Source organism: Herpailurus yagouaroundi, unplaced genomic scaffold (genome assembly GCF_014898765.1).
Source record: "Herpailurus yagouaroundi ecotype Mexico unplaced genomic scaffold, PumYag 77, whole genome shotgun sequence".
Lineage (NCBI taxonomy): Eukaryota > Metazoa > Chordata > Mammalia > Carnivora > Felidae > Herpailurus > Herpailurus yagouaroundi.
The window spans coordinates 81,189,885-81,216,332 of record NW_024412388.1 but is presented as its reverse complement, the minus strand read 5'-3'; the positions used below and the strand labels follow the sequence as shown (position 1 = coordinate 81,216,332).

Here is a 26,448-nt window from a genome sequence, read left to right as displayed (position 1 = left end):
AAAATCATATTTTTGGAAAGAGTAAAATATAGTTCATTGTTTCTCAGCTTCCACTGAACATTAGAATTTTAAAAATTCCTATGTTTTTTAAAAAAAGCTTTTTAATGTTTATTTTTGAGAGAGAGAGAGACAGACAGAGCATGAGTGGGGGAGGGGCAGAGATCGAGGGAGACACAGAATCCAAAGCAGGGTCCAGGCTCTGAACTGTCAGCACAGAGCCCAACGAGGGCTCAAACTTATGAAACGCGAGTTCATGACCTGAGCCGAAGTCAGATCCTTAACCGACTGAGCCACCACCAGGTGCCCCCCAAAATTCCTATCCTTTAATTAATTGCTGGACCAAGTAATTTCTAGAGATTGGCCTCAGGTATCCAAATTTGTGGCCAAGGCTGAGAACAAATGCTATAATGCCATAATCCACATTAATGAGTTAATTTATGAGAGATTTATGTGATGGTATTATTAGTGACATGCCTAGATTGTTACTTTGGAAAACTGCTTTGGTTTGATGTCCCTTTCAACTTGATACCTATTTTAAAATTGTTTTGGCACACATTTAAACAAAGCAATGTGATTAGCTTTCTGAACAGTTTGGTTAAGTGTAACCGTTCTCGCTATTAAGCACGGGTCACTTTTGAGGGTCACTATTTAAATTTAAGACCTCTAATATTTTTTGCAAGCCTACTGTGTGCAAAGCACAGTGCCAGACTTGTTGGGTTAGACGATGAGCCAGCAGCTCACCATGTAATAGGTACTCCATGCTGTGCATGCAAGTAACTATAACACTGTTAAGAAAGTGATAGTTTCATAATCGTGGGAATTTAGAAATATGATAATTAAAAATTGTGTCTCCAATATCCTCATAATATAGCCAATTTATGACCATTTCTATTATTTATACCAAGAAGTAATAAGAAAATTCAAAAACTGTATTTGAATAGTTCTGTTTGTCCGTTAAACACTACATATTTTTAAAATATCATAGTCATCTGAAGGTATGACTTAACTCCATCTTAAGTATGAAGTTAAAGAAGGGTCCCAAGATTGGCTAATGAACTGTCACCTGCACAAATCACAGTTATGCTTATTTGAATGTGATTTAGTGGTGAATTATAGCAAGGAAACTCAAGGGAGATAGTGTAGATTCTCATGAATAAAACCACATTATGGGAGAACCAATGTGTTATTTAATAGGTCAGAGTCCCATCCGATAGAGAATTCGAATCGCCTGCTAGGCAGTCCACCTAGATTGTCCCCTAGAACCCCAAATTTAATGTGTCTCCCCAGCAGAGGTCTTAGCTCCTTCCCACCTCTCTCTCGAGCCATTTTCCCTCCTCTCATTGTGGCACAGTGGACAGTTGTGTGCTTTGCAGTAAGACAGAGGCTACTTTACATCTCTGATGCTGTCTCCTCAGATAGGAAAATACACCACTTGCTGGCCCAAACCAGTCTAGGGGATTGTGGGTGGTCTGAGGGCCTGAACACTGGCTGGAGGTTCTGACCGTGTGATCCCAGCTCTGAAATCTCAAGAAGGCCAGCCTGGGACAACCTCTTCCTCCCTCCCTTTTCCTGTTTTTGTTTCTCTGTTGTACATGGAAAGGACCTCGGGAGAGGAGTGACACTCATAGGAAGCTCTCTGAAGGCCACTAGGACCGGCGCCTGGTCCCAAGACTGTTTTGGAGAAGCGAAGATGGGAGAGTGGTAAATCTACAGAAGGTGCCCCCCTCCCCGGGGCGGGGGGTGGGGTGGGGAATGGCACAAGTGAGATATGCAACTGGATTCCAAAAGTGTTCCAGAAATTGGCGAATGGCAGGTGGCTAAGAGGAGCTGGGGATTGAAGTCAAAGGGAGTCATTCATGCCCTCTCATGGCATCTGTCTTGAATCTATTTGGCCACACTTGGCAATCCTCAAGTCTCCAAGTTCCTCTACTACTGCTCCCTGAGAAGCGTGCTGGAGGAGAATAAGCTTTGTCCTTGAGCAAGTTACGTAACTTTTCTGTGCCTCAGTTAATTCATCTATGAAAACCGGACAAACGACAGCCTGTTAGAGGGGAGCAGCTCTGATGGCCAGGGTCAGGCCCCTGTATACTCCCAGCTGGGCAAGTGCCCAAGATCTCAGATGATCAATGGGGCTGGGGTGCAGTGGTTGGGCTATGAGCTTATTAGGACCCTGCCATCTTCTCCCTCCGTGTAAAATGTCCACCCTCCGGAGAAGCACAGCCCTTGGCAGAGATGTAGCAGAACCGTTGTGGATGCAGTCAGACGATGAATCGGCTGTTCAGTTGTTACCTGCTGTTCATCTACTTGGAGAGAGGAGATTACCAGACACCAAGGGGAAGAACAGAAAGTCCCACAATCTTAGGGGCTCAGATTATTGGAGTATGGATTTTCCTCTTGTGGCCATGCTTACCAGAGGTCAATAATCAAGTCATCAGACCCAGACATAGGGCTTTTAGAACTGAAAAATGGAAAACAAGGGAGAGCTACATCCTGTTGGGTCACATCCTGTTCACGAAGGCAGGAAGTGGAGCAGCAGACCAAGATGGTTAGAAAAACATGACGCTTACGAAGCATTTGCATGCTATGTGTGTATGTACGTTTTGGTACACAATTTTTTTAAGATGCTATGAATCAAAACTCATATATCATGCTTTTTGGAAGTCCTCAAGCTTCTTGTGAAATAAAACTGGCCAAAAGCCACCTCTTTATTACATGACTGTGTTCCATCTATAATCATACCAATCTAAGAAAGAGAAAAATATCCTATTTGCCGCCAGAAAACTCGTCCAGGAATCAGAGTGCAATGCTAGGAACTTCTCAGTGGCAGTCTTAGCAAGTATAAGATTGTGGACATTGCCCAGAAATAGGAGCTCTGTGGTCTCTCTCGAAGGGGAGGATGGATTGTCCCAGTGTGGGCAATCTGTAGTGCTTCTTCCCGGAGGCACCAGGCTCCTGGGGAATTGCTGACACACAGCGTCCCCTGCTCGAAGCACAGCTTGGCTTTCCTTCAGGCAGCTGCCTCAGCTGACAAACGGGCTTCTTGAACTCGGGAATGCAGGCGTTCTGTCTGCTCCTTTCTCTACACCTTCACTGCTCTCACTCACCTTCTGTTTCTTCTCTCCCCTTCTTTTGCATGTGTTTCATGATGAGATGATGGCTGCTCAATGGTTCCATGCTGCTTTGCATGAGGGTGGGATTAAGGAGAAAGCCACGACCATCTTTCAGGTTTGATGTTGATTGTTAGCATCCTTCAGGAGGCGATTTGAAAGGTTCACTCCAGCTCTGGACTATCTAGTTACTCGGGAGTGTAGTGCTTCTACATTAAGGCAAGTATTCAGGATGGTGGTGCTCAAACTTTTGGATTGCTGGTCCCTAGAATCTGCCTTTAAGGTTTAAAAACCAGGCGCTTTGCAACTAGTTGTCAGTGGTTTTCTGACTTTCTTCCTGAATTTCTTTAGACTATGGCAAGTAAGTGTGCTAGGAATGGGCCCTAGTTACTAGAAAATTAGCTCTTGGGTATATCCATGCATCCTGGAACTTGATGGAAGGGAACCTTCCAGGTAGGTAGGCCTGCTTCTTCACTACTGGTTTCAGGCTTTAGTATTTAGAGAAAGATGCAGAAAGAAAGAAAGAAAGAAAGAAAGAAAGAAAGAAAGAAAAAGAAAAAGATAAAAGAATGGTATTGATTGTGTTAGGATCTATGCATTCATAGTGTAGTTTTTATCGTGAAGATTTCAAATAATGGAAATCCAGCAGAAATATTGCATGTAATTTTCTCCTAAAATAATGTTTATATTTCTCGATGTGCTCTTCTAGTTCTTATGATGTGTATTTTAAACCTATTTACAGTATCATCATAAATATTTTATATTTTCACCTACAGTCGTGCATAAGAGATTTTTTTTAAATGACAGTTAGACCTATTTCTGTTGCTTATGGACAGAGAAGCTGAATGTCCACAGTAAGTTGTGGGTTTCCTTTCTGGCTCTGCCCCTGGGCCTCCAACATTTCAGTACTTCAGTTCAGTCTGTGAAAAGTAGGAGCTTTAGGACTAGTTCCTTACAAATTCACTGGACAGGGGCGCCTGGGTGGCGCAGTCGGTTAAGCGTCCGACTGCAGCCAGGTCACGATCTCGCGGTCCGTGAGTTCGAGCCCCGCGTCAGGCTCTGGGCTGATGGCTCGGAGCCTGGAGCCTGTTTCCGATTCTGTGTCTCCCTCTCTCTCTGCCCCTCCCCCGTTCATGCTCTCTCTCTGTCCCAAAAATAAATAAATGTTGAAAAAAAAAAAAACCAAATTCACTGGACAGAAAAGTAAGTGGTGCATGATTTCAGAATGACCACGATGGAAAAATGTGGTCTCCAATGCCATGATACTGAAAGGACCTCGATATCTGGGAAGATCACCAGGCAAACTCCTCTCTTTTGTACTTGTCCTTTTACTTCTTAGTTTTCTTTTCTCTGCTCACTCTTCCCAACCGTTCCTTCCTCCAAAATCCTGCCTAAGAGCAAGGATTCTACTTGCTCATCGCTGTGGTGCCTGCTTTGTGATAGGCAATGTGCTAAGTCTTTCCTCCCGCCTCATTTACTCCTGCTCCTCGACGAGGCGGTTTCTGTGATGCCCACTTTGCAGATGAGGAAACTGAGCTGGTGGTGATGGAGTATCTTGCTCGAAATCAGTTTGTAAGTGACTGGAGCTCCTGTGCCCACACAGATCTTTGTAATGACATCTTTTTAATTATAGATCACATGCTTTCCCAACACTACCTTTTAACGCAGAGCCTGGTTCAGAAGATAGAAAGAGAAGATGTGTTTTAGAATCGGCTGCCTATTCTATCGAATGATATGATCTCTCTTTTCTTTCATTTTTGTTCTTTGAATTTACTGTCACTGCCTTCTACAAGGTGGGGACGGTCATTAGCAGACATAATTGTCTAGAGAATATGGTTTTATGTAATAGGAAAAGATATTTCAGAAATGTAAACTGGAGCAAAAGAAAAACAGTGTGTTTCCGTATATCTCGTTTCCTTTTTTCCCTTCTTTTGTAAACTATTTGGCTGTCTCCGTTTAGAATATAATATTAACTGCCTGGAGGACAAAAATAGCTTCTTTTGTAGTTTTAGCTCATCCAGCACCAACATATTGTGCTTTTTCATGGAAAGATCCATTTTTAGAAAGAATGCAAGGTACCCCCAGGCCCATGAGTAATGGCTGTTTGGCAAGATGATTCTTATGCCAGATAATCGCTCTAAAGTCCTTCTTTGGAAGGGTTACGAATTGAATTCATGTGTATTGTGATATGTTGAAACCTCAGTTAATAAAAAAAACCCCAAAGGATATATATATATAGGGCTTTGGGAATTCCTTTTACTTGCTGTAAATGACTCACAATTTAAGCGTACTAAGTTGGATAGAGGAAGTATCTGTCTATCGCTGTCTCACAAAAATATAAACTATAAACCAGGAACAGAAACTGCAGACCTCTGCAAGATCCTCCTCCCTTCCTCAGGCAGAGCTGTGGATAGCATTTGAAGTCTTCAAAATGACTTGATGGGCCATGAATGGGATGATCCTGGGAAGAGAGAAGGAACCATCTTCTTGCTTGTGCTTACATTCATGACATGTACCTTTGCTTTTTGGTATGATTCTCCCCAGGTTCAGAAGTCCTGTCATCTACCTCAAATACAGCCAGAACTGATTCCCTACTCTGTGTGAAGGATCCAAGGGTCTAACCAAACGTGAAGAAATGGCTGGAATATGGAATTCCTAACTTTGAGAGTAATGGTTTTGTAGAATTACATAGATGAACACCAGGGAAAATATACAGATGATCACTGAGTTAGATGAGTGGTCTCCTTCACCTCTGAGATTACATCATTCTGTGGCTTTTTACACTGCTAGGTCTGTTGAGTTTTTTCTGGGAGACCATTTTCAGCCACCTGGACTCTCAGAGTTGTTTGGTCAAAATAATGTTCTGAATGAAAGCTAGTGACAGACATTCTCCTTCTCTGGGGCAGCATGCTGGTGGTAGCTGGGAAGAAACGGTGATCTCTAAAGAAAAGCAAATTTAAAGATGTTATTATTTCCACTATTATTTCCACTCTTATATCCATTATTATTTCCACTGGAGAAATAACCATTATCTTGACATAAAAGTTACATTTCCCTTAAAGCCCACCATTTGGAAATTGAGCCATGGTTTTCTGCTACTAGATTTGGGTATCTCGTCCGAGAATGGTACTTTGCTCTGTGGGTTTATTTTGTGTATTTTGCTGCACTAACTGGTAGGTATATAGTTTGGTTCAAATTTCATACAGCTGTATTATTTGGAGTGATAATTCCATCAGCCATTCAATTAAGTTGAAATTTATAGGTTTAGAAAGAGCATAAACACGATTTGAATTTTGTTTTGTGAAAATTTTAAAAGCCTTTTAAGCCACTCTTGGAACTTTCCAAGTATGAAAGATTTGCAAAATGTGGCCAAAAAGGCCAATTAAGTTTCAGGGTTTCCAAGATCCCAGAACTCAGATCATGGATGGCACTGGATCTGGAAGACTTCCCGAACAGGTTCCAGATAGTGGCTTCATGAGGAACTTCATTCCTTCTCTATTTTAATGGGAGTAAGACTTAATACAATAAGAAATTTAAATTTTCCAGAAGGTCTTCTCAGTCTTTGAAATGCAGTCCTCTTGGCTCCAAGTAATCCTTGCTATAGATTGGGAAGAAAGACAGTACGCTAAGGGGATGGTATCGTACCTGGGCCTTGTGATTACTGCGTACTCTTTGTTTTGACTGAGCCGTTCCCGAATGGAATAATTGCAAAGCAGCAGATATCTGGAAGGAGATGTCATCAAAGGCATGTGACTGCAGCTTTTGTAATTTCAAAATAAATTACAGAATGATGAGGGCAAATTGCCCACTTTTGTCCAAACAGATTCTTATAGTAAAAAGGATGATTTCTGTTTGGGGAAAATTATAACTGATGAAATAGGAATGAATTTATATCTACAAATTCAAGTGTGTAAGAATTAGTCCAGTTCTCAAAAACAGCGGCATTAAGGGACAGCTTTTATACCATTCAACTCATCCGCTGCAACTGCGTAGTTGGCTGACTTTTAGTAAATTCATGTAGCCTTGCCACTTGGAGCAATTCTTGGAGCACTTCTGTCTCCCCCCAAAAGTTCCTTTTTGCCTGTTTAGAGTCAATCCAGGCTCCTACCCTCAGCCCCAGGCAACTGCTGATCTAATTCCTGTTTCCATAGTTTTGCCTTTGCTAGGAATTTCATGTAAACAGAATTGGGCAACATGTAGTCTTCTGTGTCCGGTGTCTTTCCCTCTGTGGCGTTTTGAGTCTCATCCGTGTTGCTGCATGTATCAGTAGTCGCTCCTTCCGCTGCTGAGCGGGACACCAGTGTAGGGACAAACCACAGCAGATTTATTCATTCACTATTTGATGAACATTTAGATTGTTTCCAGTTTGTGGTTATTATCAACCAGGTTGTTATGAATACTCGCTCACACGTTTTTCTGTGGACATAGGTTTTCATTGCTCACAGATAGATACTGAGTGCAATTCCTGGGTCAAGTGGTAAGGGTATGTTTAACCTTTTGAGAAACTGAAAACGTTTTCCAAAGTTGATCTACCGTTTTATTTTTTCGCCAACACCATATGAGTTGGTGTGGTCAGTCTTCTTTATTAGAGTCATTCTAGGGGTTAAGTATTTTATTGAAGTATTAGTTTGCATTTCCCTAATGACTCCCAGTGTTGAGATCTTTTCATGTGCGTATCACCCACGTGGGTATCTTTTTTGGGAAAGTATTCGAATTTTTTGCCCATTTTTTAATTGGTTGTTTGTCTCATTGAATTCTAGGCGTTCTTGATTAGTTTCACATACAAGGCTTTTATCAGGTGCAGGATTTGCAAGACTTGTCTCCCAATTTGTGACTTGCCTTTTAAATAAAAAAACTTTTTTTTCCTTGAGTATAGTTGACATAGAGTGTTACATTAGTTTTAGGTGTGCAACACAGTGATTCAGCTTTTCTATATGTGACGCTATGCTCACCACAAGTGTAGCCACCATCTGTCTTTTCATTTTCTTTGTGGTATCTTTTAACAATAAAACCTTGCTGAAGCCCAATTTAGCATTTTTTTCCCTTTTATAGATCTTGCTTTTGTTTGATTAGCTCCAGCTAGTGTTTGCCCAACCCTAGGTTACAAGGATATTCTTCTAGAAATTTGCATAGGTTTAGAATTTACATCGTGGCCTATGAGCTAGTTAAAACCATGCACGGTGTGTACAGTCGGGAGGTGAAGGTCTAAGTTCGTTTTCCGGTTTGTTTCATTTTGGTTTTGCATGTGGATATCCAATTGTTTCAGGAGCATTTGTTGAAAAGCTATCATTTTCCTTATTGAATTGCCTTGGTATCTTTGTAAAAATTCATTTACCCTAAATATAAGGGTTTACTTCTGTTCTCTCTATTCTGTTTCATTGGTCTATATGTTGCTCCTTACCCCAATAGCACACTGTCTCCATTACGGTAGCTTTATAGTAAGTCCTTTAATGTTGCTCTTGTTCAGTTTTTTCTTTTTCTTCATTATCTTAAGTCTCTTGGGTTTTCATATACATTTTAGAAATTGCTTGTTAATTTCTACAAAACAGGATCTTTTATCTTGTGATTTTGCCACACTTACTTATTAGGTCTGATTTTTTTTTTCTTGTAGATTTTGTAAAACTTTCTGTCTACAGGATTATGTCATCTGAACATAAAGACAATTTTGCTTCTTCCTTTTCAGTATGTATGCCTTTAATTTCTTTCCATTGCCTATTGCCCTGCTTGGAACCTGCAGCATAATGTTGAATAGAAATGGTAGGACGGACATCCTTGCCTTATTCCCAATCTCAGGGGGGAAGCATGCAGGCTTTACCATTAATTATGTGGTTAGCTGTAGGTTTTCCCAAAGATGCCCCTTATCAGGTGGAGAAAGCTCACTTCTGTTCCTAGCTTGTTGAGTTTTTTAAAAATCATAAATATTAGATTTTGCCAAATGTTTTTCTATATTTGTGGAGATGAGTCTATGGACTTGTCTTTTATTCTTTTGTTAAGGTATACTACATTTACTGATTTTTGGATGTTAAGCCGATCTTGTATTTCTGGGATGAATTTCATTTGGTCCTGGTGATTTTGTTGTTGTTACTGCTAGATTTGGTTTGCTATTGTTTTAAATATTTATTTTAGTTTGAGGGGGAGGAGGGGCAGAGACAGAGAGAAAGAGGGAGAAGGAGAGAAAGAGAGAGAGAGAGAGAGGGAGGGAGGGAGGAAGGGAGGGAGAGGGAGAGAATCTTAAGCAGGCTCCATGCTCAGCACAGAGTCTGATGAGGGGCTCAATTTCACCACTGCAAGATCACGACTTGAGCCGATAGCAAGAGTGGGATGCTTAACCAACTGAACCACCCAGGAGCCCTATGACTTGCTATTTTTTGTTAATGATTTTGCATCTTTATTTATAAGGGATATTAAAATATAATTGCCTTTCCATGTGATTTCTTTGTGTGGCTTTTATATTAGGTTAATACTGGGACACTAAAATGAATTTGAGAATATTCCCTCAAATTCTATTTTCTGAAAGCATTTATATAGGTTTGACATTGTTTCTTCCTTAAATGTTTGATAGAGGTCAATAGTGAAAGCCATCAGACCTGGGCTGTTCTTTGTGGAAAGGTTTTTACACTTGATCTTAGCCAAAGGCCAAGAAGCGATTGTGGAAAGATTTTTAATTGCTAATTCAATGTTCTTACTTGATATTGGTGTATCTACTCAGATTTTCTACTTTTTCTTGAGTCAAGTTTTGATAATTCATGGATTTTGCTTTCGTTTTTGTTTGTTTTGGAATTTTTCCATTTCATATAGATGGTCTGTTTTGTTGGAATAAGCTGTTCATAATAATCCTTTCATTTTCCGCAGGGTAGTGCTGCTTGAATTGGGTTGTTATAATTTTCCATTAACTTTAATCACAAGGGCATGGTAGTAAGTACTAAGAGATGCTGTAAAGAATCTCCTGTATTTCAGGAGATTCTTACTTCCACTGTATGTTAACACTCCAATTTCCCATTGGTAATCAGGATCAGTCGCCCTCACCAGAATTGTAACTCCCGTCTTTGCTATCGATTCAGAATTGTGAGGAGACTGAGGTGGCTGGGTGGCAAAATCATTGCTGTGTCTCTTAGTGGAAGTGTTTTCCTTCTTGGAACCAAGATATCTAGAGCAACAGAGAATTTGGCTGTGGGCACAAGAAGCAAAATATTGCTGGTAGATCATGAAGAGTTATAGTGGTGCCACTCCTATTTGTGCCTCTTGATTCTGGAACCCGTGAATCCTGGCTATGAGAGAAACAATGCCATCTATTGGACACCGATTCAGAGCATATACAGAGGACCATATATCTAGAGAACCTCATCTCAGCCCTGGAAGATATTGCCACCTAGCTGGTGTTATAACTGAGTTCTTAAAAGGCCAAGCCAGCTGCTTCAAGATGGTGGACAACATGGTAAGACCAGTTAATTCCATGAGCATGGGCCCATGGCTGCATTTCATTTGCTGTGAAGTGAGTTCCTTGGTAAAAAAAACAAACAAACAACAACAAAAAAAACACAATGTTGTATGGAATACTGTGATGATAGATAAGGCATTCTCCAAGTCCACAGATGGTAGTTTTGGCAGAAACACTGTGCACAGGGACCACAAATCCATATCTAGAGTGTCTATTTCAAAAAGAACAAAACACTGTCTTTTCCATAATGGAAGAAGTCCAATGTAATCAACCTGTCACCAGGTAGCTGACTGATCACTCTGGGGAATGATATTATATTGGGGACTCTGGGTTGGTCTTTGCTGCTGGCAGATTCATCACTCAGCAGTGGCCATAGCCAGGTTGACCTTGGTGAGTAGAAGTCTAAGCTGCTAAGCCATGTATAACCTCCAACCTTGTCACCAGGGACATTTTGTTCATGAACCCATTGGGCAGTGACAGGGGTGGCTGGAGAAAGAAGCTAACTGGTATTTACAAAATGGGTCATCCTATCTACTTGATTATTAAAAGCTTCTGCTGAGGTTACCCTTTGGTGAGCATTCACATGTAACACAAATATCTTCACTTATTCAGAGAAGTCTATACACACACTTCTTCCCCAAATTTCCTTGTTACCAGTTTGCTAATCATGTTCCTTCCAAAACTCTGCCCATGCCCATTCAGCCAAACCATTGGCCATAGTCCATGAATCAGCTTACAATCACACATCTGGCCCTTTCTCCTTCCACATAAAATGGACAAGCAGGTACATTGCTTGAAGTTCTACCCACAGGGAAGATTCCTCTTCACCACTGTCCTTCAGGGATGTTCCAGAAAGGGGCTATCAGTGCTCAAGCCATCTGCTTTCATGTGGTGTTTGCATATGTTGCAGAACCATATGTAAAACAGACCTGAGTTTTCTATCAGTCAGCTGTTGTAGGAAATGCCCCTTGAGGCCATAGATGTAGGCTGGGAGAGAAAAAGTAATGTGGAGACCAGCAGTGGGGATCATGGATAAAGGGCATTTGGGCCACTTCTTCATGTAATTTTCTTGTGCCTTCCAGCCTGACTGTATATTCCACTTGCATTTGATGGTGGAGTGCTGCTCTGCAGTCCAACTTTAAGTCTTGATGGGTCAAAAAACACGTAGTTCATGATGGGCAGCTCAGGTCTAATGGTAACATGGTGACTCACAGGTAAGTGTTCACTCTCTACTAAGACCCAGTAACTGACCAAGAGCTGTTTCTCAAGAGGACAGTAGTTATCTGCAGGAGATGGCAGGGCTTTGTTCCTAAGGATTTGTGCTATGATGCACCTATACAGGCCTGACAAAGGCTCCGAATAACATTTCTACCTGCCAATGATACTTTTTAAAAAAATTTCTGTAAGTTCTAATCACCATTAAAAAGAACTTATTTATTTAATGTGTGTGTGTGTGTGTGTGTGTGTGTGTGAGAGAGAGAGAGAGAGAGAGAGAGAGAGAGAGAGAGAGAGACAACATGTAGGGAAGGGGCAGAGAGAGGAAATCCCAAGCAGACTTGGGGCTAGAACTCAACAACCATGAAACCATGACCTGAGCCAAAATCAAGAGTCAGATCCTTAACTAACTGAGCCACCTGGGTGACCCTCTGCCACTGACACTTTAAGCACTCTTGGATCTGCTGGGTTGTATGTCCCAAGTGGCATAATAGCCTGCATGGTAGCTGGCTCTGCTGCTGACCATTTTTGTTCTGGGCTCCACTCAAAACTAGTAGCTCTTCAGGTCACTCGGTAAACGGGCTGGAGTAGTATACCCAAATGAGAAGTATGTTCTTTCCAAAATACAGAATCACACTTTTTGGTGGTAGGAGGTGCCAGACACACAACTTATCCTTTGCCTTAGAAGATATATTAATGGTATAAATTTGGGGCAGTATGGTGAAGTCCAGCCTCTTCTTCATTCAAGGTCCTGGGTCTCTAAACTGGCTCAAGTCCAGGAATTCACTGAGAGGCCAGGGATCTCTACTCTCATGATTCAAGTTAGACTTCAGTTCATTTGGTTTCAACTCTTCTTACATAGATAAGTAAGAATTTAATAGGCTGCCTGTCTGTGTCACTTCTAGGGACACCATGATCAGCTAGTCAAGGCCATAGGTCTCTGTAAGTCCTACTATTCTGATTACTGCTATCCAGTGGGGTGACCATAATCCAGTAGGGTGACCATACCCACCTTGTCTTTGGCAATTAAGTGTCACCACTTGGCCCCTGCTACCCCAGGATCTAATTATCCCCATTACATCTAAGGACTGCAATTTAGTGATAGCAGTTACTATGGAGATTACTGGCCTCAGAGAAGAGTGACCACAGAGTTTCTGCAGGATGCTAGGGTTCCCTCAGAAATTAATTTCTCATAGTCATAGTGGTAAATATGCCCTCTGGACCTTTGAGCAGATCTTATATGATAAATCCGCTCTAGAAGTGCCTGGGTGGCTCAGCTGGTTGAACATTCAACTCTTGATTTCAGCTCAGGTCATGATCTCATTGTTCTTGGGTTTGAACCCCATGTTGAGCTCTGTGCTGACAGCACAGAGCTTGCTTGGGATTCTCTGTCTCCCTCTCTCCACACCTCCCCTGCTAAAAAAAAAACAAAACAAAAAACAAAAACCCACAAAACCCAAAACACAAAAAAACTTTAAGTCCATTCTAATGTTCTAGTCACCCTAAGCTTTTAGATACCTTCTTCTACAATCCACCAAGACAGTTCTGCAATTTTAATGTCATTTAGTATAGGCTACTCTTTGGTCCATGCTTCAGCCAATGAACCAAACTGTTAGAGCCCTTTCTAATCCCTTGAGCCACAGCATTAAGTTCAGAGTGTTGCTTAGTAGGCCCATATCAATCAGTTTGGCCCGATCCAACTTTGTTTTCCTTCTGCGATTATCTTACACCCTTAGTAACCATTCCTACACATATTCCCCAGATTTCCATTCATATAAACTGGAAAAATCATGTACTTCTTTGGCAGGGTGGCGTGCCACCCCACAGGTCACATTTTGTTCCTCTTTTGGGGCCTGCTGGGACTTAGTCTAGTTACAGGTCTGGAAGCAAAGAGGGGGGATGGGGGTGGGTCCTGAGGAGGATTGACAGTGTCCTACGAGGCAACTGCCTCTGGGGACACCATTACAGCTTCCTTAGGCAATGCAGATGACCGCAGAAGGGCTGTTTCCACTGGCAAAGAAGACTTATTTGAGCTCCCATTTGACTTGACTAGCAAAAATTTTCAATCTAGTCATTTTAAAGACTCAGCCTTGTCCCAGGGTTTCAAGTATTGGGGCATCAGGGAGACCTCTGCAGGTCTCTAATTACACCTGTTTGCCTATTTTCTGTGTTCCCTCCTCACAGCCCTGCCTGGGCTCCAGGAATCTTTGGTGCGTCTGTAACCACTGAACCATTCCTCTCTGGAGTCTTGTTATTTGCTTTCCACTTCCAGGAATCTCTATTTCCTATCTTACCGCTCCTCAAGGACACTCTTCCTGTCCCGACCTCAGAAGAATAGAGACCTCTATTTCTCTAGAATTGACATCTACTCTCTTTGTTGCTGAAATCCCCTCTCGAGACATCACAAGGCTTGGTTTCCTGATTGAAAGGAGGGTAGGGGAAAACACAGGGAACATGTATGTACACAGTTTAACATTTTAGGATATTACTCCGTGGTAGGAATGCGATACCGAAGTTGTTGAATACAGAGGGTGATACTTCCTCACCTGTCTCTAGAACTTCCTTTCTCTAAATCCATTAGGCATGATAGCTGTCTCCAGAATGGACACTATTTTTCCCTTCACATCCTCCACTTCTCGCCGTGTGGGGGAAGACTTGTGTTTGAAAAGGCTGTTAGTGTTACAGTCTGAGTGACTAGCTTCTGGTGATAAATCTTGTGTGCGGACTGCGGGGACAGCCAGCATCCAAAGTAAACAATGGTTGTTATGAGGAGGACTGCATGGGCGGCCCGCTGGCTGCACTCCGGCCCTTTGGCTGTCTCTTCACAGTTACTGCCAACCGTGGCTTCCCCAAGCCTCTGCTGGAAGGGTGGCCCAGGTCTCTCGTCTCCCTCAGCTAGGAGCTTAGCGACTCTGCCCTTCGCACCAGGGATTAGGCCTCTTGTCCCCTCACTTGACAAGTGATGGCCAAGAGTGCCGGGGCTCTGCACACTCCCTCCATCAGCCCAGCACCCCAGCTGTGCTCTCTGGGCAGTAGAAGGCGATTCTCTGCAATGTGCTAGAAAAGAGGAAGGCCTCGGCTATTCAGTCCATGCAGCTGTCCAAACTCATTTTTTCCTCCATACCTTTGCTTTTGGTATTTCCTCTGCCGGGAGCACCTTCCCCTATTCTTTACTTTTCTCCTGGTGAAATTCCCATTTGACCTTTAAGACTCAGTAAAAACAGCCTGTCTTCTGGGAAGACGCCATGTCTCTCCCCCAATCCTTTGCTCCCATAGCTTTTTTGTTTCTGGCTCTGTCATAATACCTATCATATTGTGGGATAGTGAGTTTTTTACCTGCCTAGGTGCAAGAACCGTTTTATAAAACTCTTTATCATTAGGGTGGAGGGTGGTGCCTGACACATAGCAATGATGTTGCTGCTGATGGTAATAATAACAGCTATTATTCGTTATATACTTAGCAGTTGCAAAGCACAGTGTCACGAGCTCCACATGCCTTGTATCATTCGGTCCCATCACAGTTCTAAGGGTAGCTGTTGGTGTTATCCTAATTTCTGGTGAATTTTTAGGAATTCTTTAGATGGAGACGGAGAAGAGAATTTCAGTTTAAAACAACAGCAGGAGCACAGGTGGGGAAGCATGGCCTGTTGGGGGCAGGATGGGTGGTCCCAGGAAGGGATACAAAGGAGAAAAGTAGGGCTGGAAAGGTGAGCTGGTGCCGTATGGTAGAGGCTCTTGGATACCCTAAGGCACTGCATTTCTTAGTAGACAGCAGGGAGCATTCGAGGAGGAGCCAATGTGACCCGAGTGGGAGACCAGAAACCAGGAACTAGCTGAGGCAGTGAGCTAGGTGAGGCCCAAGCATTCATCACACATCTTGGAGGGGGGATGGTGGAGGGTGAGGCACCAAGCTGGGGACTGGAGTCCAGAACCAAGCGGCACAGAGCCAGGCTGCCAGATGCTCACAACCAGTTTGCAAACTGCCAGAGGAGTACCCAACGCACACTTGTAGGTGCCATCATGAATGTCTGCACACAAAGAAAGAAAGATGCAGGGTCCCTGGGGCCGGGGGCATCAGGAAAACTTTTAGGGGAGGTGATGCTTGAGCTGGGACTCTATTTACCTGACCTGAAGGTGTGGAGAGGCAGAGGTGAGGTGGAGGGAGGCACTGGCAAGAAGATAGCACCAAGGCATCAAGAGTACCACCAGTTCACGGGACCCGCTGGATTTTGTTTGTTTGTTTGTTTGTTTTGCTTTATAAAATTTCTTTTGCATATGTAATGCTTGTTTATTATATACGATGTATCAAATATAGAAAACAAAAAGAATAAGTTTATAATCCTAATGCCTAGAGATGATTATTTTAAAAATTTAGTCAACATCCTTCCATTTTTATGTGAGTATGTATGTTTGAATAAGAATAAATGTGCATCCAAAGAAGAATCCAGATGGCTAACAGACATGAAAAATGTTCAACATCGCTCATCATCAGGGAAATACAAATCAAAACCACAATGGGATACGACCTCCCACCTGTCAGAAGCGCTAACGTTAACAACTCAGGCAACAGATGTTGGCGAGGATGTGGAGAAAGAGGCTCTCTTTTGCATTGCTGGTGGGAATGCAAGCTGGCTCAGCCACTCTGGAAAACAGTAGCGAGGTTCTGCAAAAAATTAAAAATGGAACTACCCTATGACCCAGCAATTGCACTACTAGGTATTTATCCAAGGGATATAGGTCTGCTGTTTCGAAGGAGCACATGCACCCCAATGTTTATAGCAGCACTATCAACGATAGCCAAATTACGGAAAGAGCTCAAATGTCTGTCAACTGACAAATGGATAAAGAAGATGTGGTATATATACACATAAATACACATGTATACACATATATAAATAATGGAATATTACTTGGTGATAAAAAAGAATGAAATCTTGCCATTTGCAACAACGTGGATGGAGCTAGAGTGTATTATGCTAAGCGAAATAAGTCAGTCAGAGAAAGACAAATACCATATGATTTCATTCATGTGGAATTTAAGAAACAAAACAAACAGATGAACATAGGGTAAGAGAAGGGAAAATAAGATAAAAACAGAGAGGGAGGCAAGCCATAAGAGACTCTTAAATATAGACAGCAAACTGAGGGTTGCTGGATGTGGGGTGGGTGGGGGAATGGGCTAAAGGGGTGATGGGCATTAAGGAGGCACTTGGGATGAGTACTGGGTGTTACAGGTAAGTGATGAATCACTAAATTCTATCCCTGAAACCATAGAAGAAGGAATACATGTGTGTATATATATGTATGTGTATGTCTATATACACACATACATACACATGTGTCGATAAGTAGGAAAGTGTAAATGTATGTACTAACACCTCTCTACCTTATCTCTATCTATACTGAACATCCTGCTTTACTTGTTTTAGGGATAAAATAAGTTTACATTTCTTTTTTTTTAATGTTTATTTATTTTGAGACAGAGAGAGAGAATAATCAGGGGAGGGGCAGAGAGAAAGGGAGAGAGAATCCCAAGCAGGCTCTGTGCTATCAGTGTAAGCCTGATGTGGGGCTTAATCTCACGAACACTGAGATCATGACCTGAACCGAAATCAAGAGTCAGATGCTTAACCAACTGAGCCACCCAGGCATCCCTGCATTTCTTGAATGTTCCAATAGCACTTAGAATGCCCACCAGCCTAGCCTGACAGGAAGTCTTGTCTTCTTCTGGGGTTGTCAAGGAAGTTCTCTAGGACTATTCAAGAAACCCCTACCTATTCCTCAACCTGTCCTAATGGTACTACTCCCTGTCTGCCCTCTATTTGTACCTGAGATTTAAATAGGAAAGGGGATTCTGGATGGACAATTCATTCCAATTGAAATGAAAACACCTCCTGGGCCTGGAACTGTGTTTTTCTTGTCCAATGTCATACCCTCAACATTGCAAATAACACCCGCCCTAGGATAGATGTTCACTAAACAACTGAGTGAATGAATTCAAACTTCTGCTTGTTCATGCAATGAACATTTATTGAACATTTTTGATGTGCTGAGTTCTGCATTGGGGGTCGGAGGCACACACGTAGACAACATGAAACTTTCATCTGTGATGGACAGAACTTAAAGATAAGCAGCTTTAAAAAACAGATGAGGCTCTTTCTGGGAAGAAGACGGTGGCATAGGAGGACTTTGGGCTCACCGCGTCCTGCTGATCACTTAGATTCCACTTACACCTGCCTAAAAAACCCAGAAAACCACCAGAAGATTAGCAGAATGGACTCTCCAGAGCCAAGCGTAGATGAGAGGCCCACAGAAGAGGGTAGGAAGGGTGGAGAGGCTGTGCGGGCTACACGGACCGGCAGGAGGGAGCCGGGGCAGAGGGGCGGCCCACCGGTCAAGCAGAGCCCCTGGGTCGGGCTTGCAAAAGCGGAGGGGCTGGACGGAGTGTGTTCCGACAGCAAGTGGGACTTAACATCTAGAAGGTTATAAGTTAACAGCTCTGCTCGGAGAGCGGGAGGGCTGGAGGACAACGGGAGGGAGAGTTGTTGAGCCTCGGACGACAGAGCTCAGCTTGGCGGGGAACAAAGGCGCTTGCCAGCGCCATCTCCCTCGCCCATCCCCCAGCCAAAATCCCAAAGGGAACCAGTTTCTGCCAGGGAACTTGCTTGCACCACGCAAACACCGAATGCTGTCCTTCTGCGGATCCATCCCTCTGGCGGCGGGTCTGACTCCCTCCCGGTGCCGCAGGGCCCCTCCCGAAGTGGATCACCGAAGGATAAGCGAGCTGAGCCTGCCCCTCCTGCCCCCGTGCACCTTGCCTACCCACCCCAGCTAATACGCCAGATCCCCAGCACCACAAGCCTGGCAGTGTGCAAGTAGCCCAGACGGGCCACGCCACCCTACAGTGAATCCCGCCCCTAGGAGAGGGGAAGAGAAGGCACACACCAGTCTGACTGTGGCCCCAGCAGTGGGATGGGGGCAGACATCAGGTCTGACTGCGGCCCCACCCACCAACGCAAGTTATTCAAGACAGCACAGGGGAAGTGCCCTGCAGTTCTATCCAAAATGACGAAACGGAAGAATTCCCTTCAAAAGAATCTCCAGGAAATAACAGCAGCTAACGAACTGATCAAAAAGGATTTAAACAATATAACAGAAAGTGAATTTAGAATAATGGTCATAAAATTAATTGCTGGGCTTGAAAACAGTATAGAGGACAGCAGAGAATCTATTGCTACAGAGATCAAGGGACTAAGGAACAGTCAGGAGGAGCTAAAAAATGCTATAAGTGAACTGCAAAATAAAATGGAGACGACCACAGCTTAGATTGAAGAGGCAGAGGAGAGAATAGGTGAACTAGAAGATAAAATTATGGAAAAAGAGGAAGCTGAGAAAAAGAGAGATAAAAAAATCCAGGAGTATGAGGGGAAAATTAGAGAACTAAGTGATGCACTAAAGAGAAATAATCTACGCATAATTGGTATTCCAGAGGAGGAAGAGAGAGGGAAAGGTGCTGAAGGTGTACTTGAAGAAATCATAGCTGAGAACTTCCCTGATCTGGGGAAGGAAAAAGGCATTGAAATCCAAGAGGCACAGAGAACTCCCTTCAGACGTAACTTGAATTGATCTTCTGCATGACATATCATAGTCAAACTGGCAAAATACAAGGATAAAGAGAAAATTCTGAAAGCAGCTAGGGATAAACGTACTCTAACATATAAGGGGAGACGGATAAGACTCGTGACCGATCTCTCTACTGAAACTTGGCAGGCCAGAAAGGAATGGCAGGAGATCTTCAATGTGATGAACAGAAAAAACATGCAGCCGAGAATCCTTTATCCAGCAAGTCTGTCATTTAGAATAGAAGGAGAGATAAAGGTCTTCCCACACAAACAAAAACTGAAGGAATTCGTCACCACTAAACCAGCCCTACAGGAGATCCTAAGGGGGATCCTGCGAGACAAAGTACTGGAGATATCGCTACAAGCATGAAACCTACAGACATCACAATGACTCTAACCCCATATCTTTCTATAATAACACTGAATGTAAATGGACTAAATGTGCCAACCAAAAGACATAGGGTATCAGAATGTATAAAAAAACAAGACCCATCTATTTGCTGTCTACAAGAGACTCATTTTAGACCTGAGGATACCTTTAGATTGAAAGTGAGGGGATGGAGAACTGTCTATCATGCTACTGGAAGTCAAAAGAAAGCTGGAGTAGCCATATATATATCAGACAAACTAGATTTTAAATTAAAGGCTGTAACAAGAGATGAAGAAGGACATTTTATAATAATTACAGGGTGTACCCATCAGGAAGAACTAACAATTATAAATGTCTATGTGCCGAATATGGGAGCCCCCATATATATAAAACAATTACTCACAAACATAAGCAACATTATTGATTAGAATGTGGTAATTGCAGGGGACTTTAACACTCCACTTACAGAAATGGATAGATCATCTAGACACACGGTCAATAAAGAAACAAGGGCCCTGAATGATACATTGGATCAGATGGACTTGACAGATATATTTAGAACTCTGCATCCCAAAACAACAGAATATACTTTCTTCTCAAGTGCACATGGAACATTCTCCAAGATAGATCACATACTGGGTCACAAAACAGCCCTTCATAAGTATACAAAAATTGAGATCATACCATGCATACTTTCAGACCACAATGCTATGAAGCTTGAAATCAACCACAGGAAAAAGTCTGGAAAAACTCCAAAAGCATGGAGGTTAAAGAACACCCTACTAAAGAATGAATGGGTCAACCAGGCAATTAGAGAAGAAATTAAAAAATATATGGAAACAAATGAAAATGAAAATACAACCATCCAAACACTTTGGGATGCAGTGAAGGCAGTCCTGAGAGGAAAATACATTGCAATCCAGGCCTATCTCAAGAAACAAGAAAAATCCCAAATACAAAATCTAACAGCACACCTAAAGGAAATAGCAGAACAGCAAAGACAGCCTAAACTCAGCAGAAGAAGAGAAATAATAAAGATCAGAGCAGACATAAACTAGAATCTAAAAAACATAGAATCTAAAAAAATTGTAGAGCAGATCAATAAAAACAAGAGTTGGTTTTTCGAAAAAATAAACAAAATTGATAAACCTCTAGCCAGGCTTCTCAAAAAGAAAAGGGAGATGACCCAAATAGATAAAATCATGAATGAAAATGGAATTATTACAACCAATCCCTCAGAAATACAAGCAATTAGGGAATACTATGAAAAATTATGTGCCAACAAACTGGACAACCTGGAAGAAATGGACAAATTCCTAAACACCCACACACTTCCAAAACTCAATCAGGAGGAAATAGAAAGCTTGAACAGACCCATCACCAGCGAAGAAATTGAATCAGTTATCAAAAATCTCCCAACAAATAAGAGTCCAGGACCAGATGGCTTCCCAGGGGAGTTTTACCAGATGTTTAAAGCAGAGATAATACCTATCCTTCTCAAGCTATTCCAAAAAATAGGAAGGGAAGGAAAACTTCCAGACTCATTCTATGAAGCCAGTATTACTTTGATTCCTAAACCAGACAGAGACCCAGTAAAAAAAGAGAACTACAGGCCAATATCCCTGATGAATATGGATGTAAAAATTCTCAATAAGATACTAGCAAATTGAATTCAACAGCATATAAAAAGAATTATTCACCATGATCAAGTGGGATTCATTCCTGGGCTGCAGGGCTGGTTCAACATTCACAAATCAATCAACGTGATACATCACATTAATAAAAGAAAAGATAAGAACCACATGATCCTGTCAATCGTTGCAGAAAAGGCATTTGGCAAAATTCAGCAACGTTTCTTAATAAAAACCCTTGAGAAAGTTGGGATAGAAGGAACATACTTAAAGATCATAAAAGCCATTTATGAAAAGCCCACAGCTAACATCATCCTCAATGGGGAAAAACTGAGAGCTTTTTCCCTGAGATCAGGAACATGACAGGGACACCCACTCTCACCGCTGTTGTTTAACATGGTGTTGGAAGTGCTAGCATCAGCAATCAGACAACAAAAGGAAATCAAAGGCATCAAAATTGGCAAAGATGAAGTTAAGCTTTCACTTTTTGCAGATGACATGATATTATACATGGAAAATCTGATAGAATCCACCAAAAGTCTGCTAGAACTGATACATGAATTTAGCAAAGTTGCAGGATACAAAAATCAATGTACAGAAATCAGTTGCATTCTTATACACTAATAATGAAGCAAAAGAAAGACAAATAAAGAAACTGATCCCATTCACAATTGCACCAAGAAGCATAAAATACCTAGGGATAAATCTAACCAAAGATGTAAAAGATCTGTATGCTGAAAACTATAGAAAGCTTAAGAAGGAAATTGAAGAAGATTTAAAGAAATGGAAAGACATTCCCTGCTCATGGATTGGAAGAATAAATATTGTCAAAATGTCAATACTACCCAAAGCTATCTACACATTCCATGCAACCCCAATCGAAATTGCACCAGCATTCTTCTTGAAGCTAGAACAAGCAACCCTAAAATTTGTATGGAACCACAAAAGGCCCCGCATAGCCAAAGTAATTTTGAAGAAGAAGACCAAAGCAGGAGGCATCACAATCCCAGACTTTAGCCTCTACTACAGAGCTGTAATCATCAAGACAGCATGGTATTGGCACAAAAACAGACACATAGACCAAGGGAATAGAATAGAAACCCCAGAACTAGACCCACAAACGTATGGCCAACTCATCTTTGACAAAGCAGGAAAGAACATCCAATGGAAAAAAGACAGTCTCTTTAACAAATGGTGCTGGGAGAACTGGACAGCAACATGCAGAAGGTTGAAACTAGACCACTTTCTCACACCATTCACAAAAATAAACTCAAAATGGATAAAGGACCTGAATGTGAGACAGGAAACCATCAAAACCCTAGAGGAGAAAGCAGGAAAAGACCTCTCTGACCTCAGTCGTAGCAATTTCTTACTTGACACATCCCCAAAGGCAAGGGAATTAAAAGCAAAAATGAACTACTGGGACCTCATGAAGATAAAAAGCTTCTGCACAGCAAAGGAAACAACCAACAAAACTAAAAGGCAACCAATGGAATGGGAAAAGATATTTGCAAATGACATATCAGACAAAGGGCTAGTATCCAAAATCTATAAAGAGCTCACCAAACTCCAGACCCCAAAAACAAATAATCCAGTGAAGACATGGGCAGAAAACATGAATAGACACTTCTCTAAAGAAGACATCCGGATGGCCAACAGGCACATGAAAAGATGCTCAACATCGCTCCTCATCAGGGAAATACAAATCAAAACCACACTCAGATATCACCTCACACCAGTCAGAGTGGCCAAGATGAACAAATCAGGAGACTATCGATGCTGGAGAGGATGTGGAGAAACGGGAACCCTCTTGCACTGTTGGTGGTAATGCAAATTGGTGCAGTCTTTCTGGAAAACAGTGTGGAGGTTCCTCAGAAAATTAAAAGTAGAGCTACCCTATGACCCAGCAGTAGCACTGCTAGGAATTTACCCAAGGGATACAGGAGTACTGAGACATAGGGGCACTTGTACCCCAATGTTTATAGCAGCACTCTCAACAATAGCCAAATTATGGAAAGAGCCTAAGTGTCCATCAACTGATGAATGGATAAAGAAATTGTGGTTTATATACCCAATGGAGTACTACGTGCCAATGAGAAAGAATGAAATATGGCCCTTTGTAGCAACATGGATGGAACTGGAGAGTGTGATGCTAAGTGAAATAAGCCATACAGAGAAAGACAGATACCATATGGTTTCATTCTTATGTGGATCCTGAGAAACTTAACAGAAACCCATGGGGGAGGGGAAGGAAAAAAAAAAAAGAAAAGAGGTTAGAGTGGGAGAGAGCCAAAGCATAAGAAACTCTTAAAAACTGAGAACAGAGTCGAGGAATCCTCCGGTGCACGTTGGGGTGATAAGGCAGCAGTGCGTTGCAGGCGATGTCCTTGGAGGTGACCGGGCCGACCACAGGGATGGTACTAGAGCTCTATGTCTCGGATCGAGAGGGAAATGATGCTACAGGTGATGGAACCAAGGAGAAACCTTTTAAAACAGGTCTAAAGGCTTTGATGACGGTAGGAAAAGAGCCCTTTCCCACCATTTACATAGATTCACAAAAAGAAAATGAGAGGTGGGATGTTATTTCTAAATCACAGATGAAGAACATTAAAAAAATGTGGCATAGGGAACAAATGAAGAGTGAATCCCGGGAAAAGAAAGAGGCAGAAGACAATTTGCGAAGAGAAAAGAACCTGGAAGAAGCAAAGAAAATTACCATCAAAAACGATCCAAGTCTCCCAGAGCCAAAATGTGTGAAGATTCATGCACTGGAAGGATACAGAGGCCAAAGAGTAAAGGTATTTGGCTGGGTCCACAGGCTGCGTAGGCAAGGAAAGAATTTAATGTTCCTAGTGTTGCGGGATGGTACGGGTTATCTTCAATGTGTCTTGTCGGATGACTTGTGTCAGTGTTACAATGGAGTAGTCTTGGCCACCGAGAGTAGCATTGCAGTCTATGGGATGCTAAATCTGACTCCAAAGGGCAAGCAGGCTCCCGGTGGCCATGAGCTGAGCTGTGACTTCTGGGAACTGATCGGGTTGGCCCCTGCCGGAGGAGCTGATAACCTGATCAACGAGGAGTCGGATGTTGATGTCCAGCTCAACAACCGACACATGATGATCTGGGGAGAAAACATGTCCAAGATCCTGAAAGCACGTTCCGTGGTCACTAGGTGCTTTCGAGATCACTTCTTTGATAGGGGATACTATGAAGTTACTCCTCCAACGTTAGTGCAAACACAGGTGGAAGGTGGTGCTACGCTCTTCAAGCTGGACTATTTTGGGGAAGAGGCATTTTTGACTCAGTCCTCTCAGTTGTACCTCGAGACCTGCATTCCGGCTCTGGGAGATGTGTTTTGTATTGCACAGTCATACCGGGCGGAACAGTCCAGAACACGAAGGCACCTGGCTGAATACACACACGTGGAAGCAGAGTGCCCTTTCCTGACCTTTGAGGAGCTCCTGAATCGATTGGAGGACTTGGTTTGTGATGTGGTGGACAGAGTCTGGAAATCACCTGCAGCAAGCATAGTGCGCGACCTCAACCCGAACTTCAAGCCCCCCAAACGGCCTTTTAAGCAAATGAACTATTCAGATGCTATTGTGTGGCTGAAAGAACACAACATAAAGAAAGAAGATGGAACTTTCTATGAATTTGGAGAGGATATCCCAGAAGCTCCTGAGAGACTGATGACGGACACCATTAATGAGCCCATCTTGCTATGTCGATTTCCCGTAGAGATCAAGTCCTTCTACATGCAGCGATGTCCTGAGGATTCCCGCCTTACAGAATCTGTGGATGTGTTGATGCCAAATGTTGGTGAGATTGTGGGAGGCTCAATGCGTATCTGGGATAGTGAAGAAATGCTGGCGGGTTATAAAAGGGAAGGGATTGACCCCACTCCCTACTACTGGTACACAGATCAGAGAAAATACGGCACATGTCCTCATGGCGGATATGGCTTGGGCTTGGAACGATTCTTGACCTGGATTCTGAATAGGTATCACATCCGAGACGTATGCTTATACCCACGATTTGTCCAGCGTTGCAAACCATAACTGATTCCTCCAGAAACATTAAGCAAAGAATACAGTTTATGAAAGGAACAGACTGCCTCTTTCAAAAAAAAAGCCAAAATCTTCCCTTTTTTATTCCATTCATGTTTATCTATTTCTTTTTTCTCTACCACCAAAAGCAATCCAAATCATTTGAATATCAAGTAACATCCATATTGTCTTTGGTTTTTTTTGGTATTGTCATTTAAAAAAACAATATCCATCAGAAAGTTTGGGGGAAACATGTGGCATGTAACACTACAGTTATAAATCCATTTCAGCATTTTTATCTAATTATAGGTTATAATTTTTGCATCATTTATGCCGCATATATACTTAAACAGGTTTTAATTATGGACTAAGACATTCCAGTAACTTAATCGTTTCGTCCTGTTAAGTGTAACTGGAATTCTTTAATTTATGTCATTTTATTGTATCCATGAGTTAGAACATCTTGGGGGAAAATTAACAGTGTGGTGTAAAAATCTGCTAGTATTAGAACAATGTGATTCAATAATAGATACTGGAATCAAACACACTTTTGCATTGGTTATTAATCTTTTCTAATTGTGTAGAGCTGCTTATAATTCTGAAGCATATGAATTGGTGTGGAAGAATTTGTAAAAATGGAATTGCCCTAAACAATTTGAAGCTACGGCAAAAAAAAATTTTTTTTTTTTGCTTCCTAGCGTTAGGTTAAGCTAAAGAGGCAGTGAGCTTCCCTCTTTCCTGGTAATTTCTAAGTAATTAAGAATAAATAAATTCCGAAAGAATTTGCAGCTGGAATCTTAATGACAATTGTACGTGGCTGTCTGAGTCTTCCCACACTGTGTCTTTAGATCTAATCTGTGTTACCTTATTAACTCCTAGCAGGCTTATTGAATGCCTTCATTTCAGATTTGGTTAATTTCTCTCCCAAAATGCATGTCATGTATTCTCAATAGGCTGTATTCCCAGCAATCAATAAATGGACACACATAAAAACTAAAAAAAAAAAAAAAAAAAAAAAA

At 42.1% G+C, this 26,448-nt stretch overlaps 2 protein-coding genes across 2 annotated transcripts in view; one reads left to right on the top strand and one right to left on the bottom strand.

Moving 5' to 3' along the window:
* Window positions 1-26,448, bottom strand: part of SLC44A3 (solute carrier family 44 member 3) — a 339,154-nt gene that overhangs the window by 124,385 nt on the left and 188,321 nt on the right. The window lies entirely within an intron of this gene.
* On the top strand, window positions 23,713-26,423 carry LOC121027508 (asparagine--tRNA ligase, cytoplasmic). Its single transcript, XM_040471036.1, has one exon. The coding sequence runs from the start codon at window positions 23,765-23,767 to the stop codon at window positions 25,439-25,441; it is 1,677 nt and encodes a 558-aa protein (XP_040326970.1). The 5' UTR covers window positions 23,713-23,764; the 3' UTR covers window positions 25,442-26,423.